This window comes from Athene cunicularia, assembly GCF_003259725.1.
Source record: "Athene cunicularia isolate RWA chromosome 2 unlocalized genomic scaffold, athCun1 chr2_part1, whole genome shotgun sequence".
In the NCBI taxonomy this organism is placed as follows: Eukaryota; Metazoa; Chordata; class Aves; order Strigiformes; family Strigidae; genus Athene; species Athene cunicularia.
In genome coordinates this window covers 130164112-130171010 of record NW_020799095.1, presented here as the reverse complement: position 1 = coordinate 130171010, position 6899 = coordinate 130164112, and the positions used below count along the sequence as shown (strand labels likewise).

The following is a 6899-nucleotide window of genomic DNA, read 5'->3' as shown; positions in this document are numbered from 1 at the left end:
ATTGTTAACCCAGTAAATTTTTCTCAGGTATTTTTTTTTTTTTTTTTTTTTTTCCCTTTTTTTTAAGGAAAAAAGAGTCAGTAAAAGACACTTCAGAAAGTGGATGGGAATATTCTTCTAGCCCTGCCTAAACAGTGGGTAACTTGAAAATAAATTACAGTTCAAATTAATTTCTGGTGTAACCTAATGGGAAGCCAGGTGCATAAACTGGGGAAAAGAAGAATAACATGAAGAGAAAATAATCGTTCTGACCAACACCTCACTGAGGGGTATGAGTGGTGACTGTGGGTTGAATGTTGTTTGCAAAGTGCCATCAAAGGTAGATTAAAGTCAGGAGTATTGTGAGAGGAAATGGATAACTAGCACAGCAAGAACAGTTACTCCAGGGGCTTTCTGCTGCTTATATGTGCACAGCTGGGGCCTCTAAGGATGGGGATTGTTTTGGAAGAGATGAAAGGTCATGTCAAGTTGATTTAGCGCCCATAAGTGCTATTGGTATGTTGCTTAGTCCCTAATCTGTGAGGTAGAGAACAAGAAGCTTGCACTATTTGCTCAACTGAAAAATGTGGCTTCCCCACCACAACCACCAATTAAGAGCATTTTTCAAAATAGAAATATAGCCTGATGTGTATGTTTAAAGGAAACTTATCTTCACAATGAGATCCAGGCTTCTCTTTGGTTATACTATATACTCAGAATATCCTGAAACTTAAATCAGTGCTTAATCCCTGGTGAAATATACTTTTTTATGCATTTAATTTCCATTTTGTGGCACAAAGCTGAGTTCTTGAGTGTGTTATACACTACTGGGACAAGAAACACAGCACAAAGAGCACCAGATACAGTAGTTCCCTGCAGTCTCATAAAGTTCTGTACAAAAAAGTACAAATACTGGAGGTATTAAAGTTGGAAAATTAAACGCAAAGTTCTTTGTTTTTAAGTTTGCAATGTGAAATAGCTCATGCTATATATAATATGTGAGGAAAAAACAGTCTGCTTTCAAAATGGATGAAGTAGTCTGCAGGGAAAGAGAGAATTAGCAGCTGATGAAAGTAAGTGAATAATAAACCAGGCAATAATACAAAATCTGAACATACATAAAAAGCTTAATCACAGTCTATATATAGAGTTTACATCTCAGGAAAATAATGTAACATATTGCTTCTCAAGGACATCTCCGACTCTCATAATAGACTAGATTTGTACTAGAAATTAAGATACTCTAATGGTTTATTCCTGGCAATAAAGTAAGTTGCTTCATTTGAAATATTACCATAATTCTCATTTAAGCAATTCAAAGCTCTCGGCTGAAAGAGAGCAGGAGCAGCGTTTTCACTGGTGCCAGGAAGGTGACCGTCACAAGGCAGGAGGAGCACATGCCAAGTGCAATGTTCTTCATTAAACTGCACATCCATAGGAAGCGGATTTCTGACCACAGCAATTTTCAAGTTTCAAACACTGGAGGAAGCGGCCCATTAGTCCTCTCATCATTTCTGACCTGCTGTTTTATAGAAGGGAAGATGCCCTGCTCTTGCAAAACAGTGATTGAAGCCTGGCAAAAGTACTAACTACTCAAAAAGTACACCACCTCTTCTTCCCACTGAGGCTTTGGAGAGATTGAATTTTTCCATTGAAGTGTAAACATTTTTCTGTAATTTTTATTTAATGAGAGCTGAGGATTCTCAGCACTTACGGGCTTGAGCCCTGGAATAGAGGTTACTTCATAAAATGGCAGGAAGGGTGTGCCTCATTCTTCCTTACCTAGCTATTTTGTGGGAGCTAAGACATTACTTAAATCAGAACAACTGTTATCCTCCTCGGTGAAAAATTCTGTTAGTCATAAGCAAATATTAAAACTGCTGTACAAAGCAATACAATACCATACAGTGTCAGCTCAAACAGATTAAATCTAAGCAGAAGTAATGCAGAAAAAAAAAAAAAAGGCTACATCCCCTAGGATAGTCAGGGGAGCAGAACTTGTAAAAAGAAAGCATAAGGAAGCTTGGCAGGTATAGTCCTGTGAAAATAGGCATGTAAGGGCATATGGTTGCTGTCTATAAATGTATCATGCATGCAAACACTAAGAGGAAAATGAAATATTTAAGCTAAAGAACAGTGGTGGCATGAGAAAAAAAAAAGCAACAAACAAAAAAACCCCAACAAACTGATAGAAAGCAGCCATTAATAAAATGATGCTAAAAGTTGCACAAGCTTTGGAGAGCAGCACAGCTCTGGAATGCTCTTCTGGAGGAGGGGGGAGCAAAAAATCTGACTACTTTTAACATGGAGTTAGTTAAGTTTATGAAGGGAATTCCTGTGTACTGTGTAAAGTCATTGTCATGATAATAAGAACATATTAAATTTCAGTACTTTATTTATTTAGTGTCTTTGATCCAAAGCACTTATATAAAAAAGCAATAATGAAAATTCCTTTCAGCCAGTACAATAAAAGTCATAATTCCTTGGGGTATTTCATTTTCTTTAGCAAAATGCAATTTGGACATGTTCCATTCAATATTTGCAGAAATGACAGAGCATCAGCCCTATGAATAATAATAAATCTAGAACATAAGATAAGCTATAGGTTATTGAAATGATGTGTTGCAAATTTTGGATCCAACCTTTGCAATGCTAAACTAGCAACAGCTGAGGGAATTTGTGACTCTTTGGCAAGTTTACAGGTCTCTTCAAGTAACTGCCCTGAAAGTCATTGGTTTTCAGCTCTGTGAATCTACTGCTTGTGAAACAGACAAAACCACTGCTTGAAGCTGGATTCTCTGAAGGCTCCCAGCCAACAGCCCTAGTGAGAACTTGCAGCGTCCTTGACATCAGTGGGAGAGTTTGCTACCCTTGCAGCATGTAACCTAACTGGAGTGTATGCACTGTGCAAGCCCACCTTTTCCTTCCCTTATTTCTTTCATCATATTTCAATGCAACAGGCAACCTAGTGCTATGCCATGTTTTGGGTGGGTGTTTGTAGGTGTATGATAGTTTACACACATGCAGTATGAACCAGGAAAAAGAGTACTGAATTTATGCCTGTGACCCAGCAGAGAACTTGAACCAGCCCTCCAGAAGTGAAAACCTTAGCAAAATGTTTCAAGTTTGGCCACCTAATTCAGATTATCTAGGTCTACCTTCAGGGCCAAGTATATGGCTCTTCAGTTTTCAGGGACAGCAAACAATGTCTTGCCTATTGACTTTATAACTTGTGCAGGCTATGTTGAAATCTCCAAGCATTTTATCTGGTAAGGTTAGAAAGGACTCGTCTCCCTCACACTTGATAGCCTAAATCAACTACTAACTGACGTGAGGGTGTTCAAAGGAAACAGTGTGTGTTGGGTAAATTATTTCACACTGTGTATTCTGTGATCACTGGGAAAACAGGAATCTGATCCTGGGTGCTCAGATTTCTGGTTTTAGGTGGAGTTGATATAGCAACAACAACAAAAGATCCAGACCAGACAGCAACCTCTAGTAGCCTAAAAAAAGGGAATTACCTATTCACAACATATTTGCTTTAGTTCGACCACTCCTTGTTCTATGCAAGCAGGCTTCCAAACATCACAATTTTAGCTTTAGTATTTTAATTACTCTTCAAACTAGTTTGAATTTATCTTCTGAACCTCTCTAATCTTCACAACAAAAAACAAAAAACCAAAAAATTTAAAATAATGATCGGAACATTATATGTAATAAATGGGATGGAAAAGCAGTAGGATCTGAACAGAAATGCTGTTCTGCCCACTGAGTGCCAGTAGTTTGTTTTATAGCACAGATTTCTAGAAGTATAGAGGGAAGCAGTGGCTTCTGCCTGTTGGCTGCAAGTGTTTGATTTCTGTACAATTGCATAAGGGAAGAGACTGAGCACTCAAAAATAAGTTTGTGCAGATTCATGATTACTCTTGCAAACTCAGATGATCTGCTCTCTCACATCTTTTTTTTAAAAAAGAAAAAAAAAATAAGTACAGGCCAGCCCTTGAAAGGATTTAAATCAACTGTGTCACAGAAGCAGGTAGGAGGATCTGCCCACAGTGAGTGCAGCATTAAGCTCTTTTTCTTTATTTGTTCCTTTCTTAGACCCTTATACACTTCCTTAGCTCTGAGTTGTGAGTTCCCTTCTGAGGGAAAATGTGACTTATAGGGTTTTTTTTTCTCCTTAGAGTTTCCTTGGCAGAAAGCTTAATGGAATTGTCTGCCATTAACACCTGCTTTCAAGCTTTCCTGATAAAATTAGATTTTATATCTCAGCATCACATATGGCATCTTTATAATTAGTCTTTTTGCAGTATATGAATGTCAGTTCCTAAAATGCTGCCTGTACTGTTCATGTGGATATTTTGCTTCATTAAACAAATCCGTGTTTCTCATTGGAGCTTCTAATTGTTGAAAACCCACATTTTTGTGTGTCTGATCTCAGAATCATTTTGATGGACTGAAATATGACATATCTTCAGCTCCACTGGAACCGAGCTGTGTGCAGATCACTTCTGGAAATGGTAACCTGAAATGTCTTCATGGGCCTCCATACCTAGAGTCACTTGTGGAAATGTAGTCTTTGAATAGGTAGCTATCTGTAAATGAGGGGTGGGCTTTTTCAGAGGGCTCAGTATTGATCTAATCTTGGAAACAGAGGTAGATCTATGCTTAGGAGCTTCTGAAGAATATTACCATACGTAACATTTCCAAACAAGAACACCCAGTTTTTAACACAAACTTCATTGAAACCTGAAGCTCAGAGGTGTTTTCAGACATGTGACGATCAGAATTACCAGTCAGAAAGATGGAAGTGTTCCCGTGTCAGTGATTCACAGGTGATTGTTTTAAACTGTTGTAAAATGCACCGGAAATCCTACTCTAGTACAGATACCAGCATAGGTGATAGGTGATTTTTTTTCATTACTCATGTCACAGCTGAGAATTTTTATTTCACTTGGGTACGTTCATTTCTCTGCTCAGATGAGGAAATGCACAAAGTAACAGATCATCACTATACCACTAGCACTAATGTCATGGAAGTGGTAACATTTGTATGAAAAAGTCAGCATTTAGTAACGATGCAACAGGATGAAAATGTGCAAACTGTCAACTTGTAATAGAAACGTCTTTAGTTTCTCAAGTGCAAAGTTAGTGCAGTGTCAGCAACACTATTCTCTAGGAAAAAAGAAGACAAATAGGAAAACATTTATATTCATAGCTCTTGATATCTCTCATGCAAACTGCTGTCAAACTCGTACACTAATGCAGTGAATCATTCAGGCTCAGCTCACTGGGGGTACTCCTGCTCATATTGGTAAGACTGGCCATAAGGGATTTAACTTTATAAGCATAGTAGTCCCTTAAATTGACTGATGGAACTTCTTTCATGCCATCACCAAAATCACAGCTTCTCATGGCACTCTCTAACTGCTTCTGACGCCTGTAAAAGTGGGAGAATTTGTTGAAGATCAGTGTAATGGGAAGCACTACCACTAGGATACCAGCTAGGATGCATGCAGATGCCGTCAACTTGCCAGCAGTGCTCCCTGGCACAACATCCCCGTAGCCAACTGTGGTCATGCTAACAGTAGCCCACCACCAACAAGCAGGGATGGTGGCTAACCCCTCATTCTCTTCTTTCTCAATGGTGTAAGCCACTACTGAGAAAATGGAGATGCCAACAGAGAGGTAAAGTAAAAGAAGCCCCACCTCTCTGTAGCTATACTTCAGGGTGGCTCCAAGAGACCTAAGACCTGTGGAGTGTCTAGCAAGCTTTAAGATGCGAAAGATCCTCATGAGTCTCAGCACTTGTGCAACCCTGCCTAAATTTGCTAAAGTCGGACTGCTTTCCACCACCAAGTTGACAATTAAGGTAATATAAAATGGAAGGATAGACATTAGGTCAATTAAATTCAGGGCATGCTTGAAAAATTTTAAAAAGTCAGGAGCTACTGCAAATCTCGCCACCAGTTCAAAAGTGAACCATGCAATACCAAAATGTTCCACGATTTCAAATCGAGGGTCTTCCTCGGGGTTCCCGTTGCTGTCAACAATCTGAAAGTCTGGGAGGCTGTTCAGGCACATAGTCACGATGGAGCCCAGCACCACTACTATTGAAAGGACACTGAAGATTCGGCTTAAGACTGAGTACCCAGGATTATCCAAAGCGAGCCAGAGCTGCCTCCTGATGTTTCCAAAGGGTTGTTTGTCAAATTTAGAGGCATCATTGTAGAATGCCAAAATCTCATCAAATGAAGATGTGGTACTTTCCTGGTCACTTTGTTCCTCCCATTTCTCTTGGTCTGGCTCCATTTTCCTCCCATGGTAGCTGTAACTGCAGCAGGAGTCTATAAAGAATTCATTGATTCCCCAGTATTCAATCTCTTGGCTGAAAGAAAACACGCAGAGTTCACCCATCACATGGAGCTTGCCGGTGTTATAAAAATGTAGCACGTAAGGAAAGAGCTCGGGGTTCCTGTCAAAATAAAATTCGTTCTTGGTGTCATCATAGTCATCACAGAGCTCCAGTATTGACTCCTTTGAGTGGCAGCTCAGCAGTTTGCCCAGCCTGGTCTCGGGGAACCTTAACAACATGTTGGATCTCATCTTTTTCTTAAAGCCACCAACGTTGATGCTGATCTCATTGTCTTCAAAATTTGCTTCAGATAAAGCCTTCAGGCTCTGCCCTGTCATAGTGAGCTCCTTCCAAAGGTGTATCAGGGATGAAAACCTAGGATGCAATCGCACAGAAAATATGCAGAATGAGCACAAGTACAGCATGTTCACCTATTGATGCTTGCTTTCTTTTCTCTCCTTCCTTCCTTCCTTCCTTCCTTCCTTCCTTCCCTTCCTTCCTTCCTTCCCTTCCTTCCTTCCTTCCTTCCTTCCTTCCTTCCTTCCTTCCTTTTCCTTCCTTCCTT

At 39.6% G+C, this 6899-nt stretch overlaps 1 protein-coding gene across 1 annotated transcript in view; it reads right to left on the bottom strand.

Annotated features, from left to right (window-relative positions):
• Window positions 1-732: 732 nt before the first annotated feature.
• Window positions 733-6899, bottom strand: part of KCNS2 (potassium voltage-gated channel modifier subfamily S member 2) — a 7170-nt gene continuing 1003 nt past the window's right edge. The window contains exon 2 of the mRNA XM_026841942.1: window positions 733-6709. Within this exon, the coding sequence (XP_026697743.1) occupies window positions 5239-6672 (1434 nt within the window). The 5' untranslated portion in view covers window positions 6673-6709 and the 3' untranslated portion in view covers window positions 733-5238. The remainder of the gene's footprint in view (window positions 6710-6899) is intronic.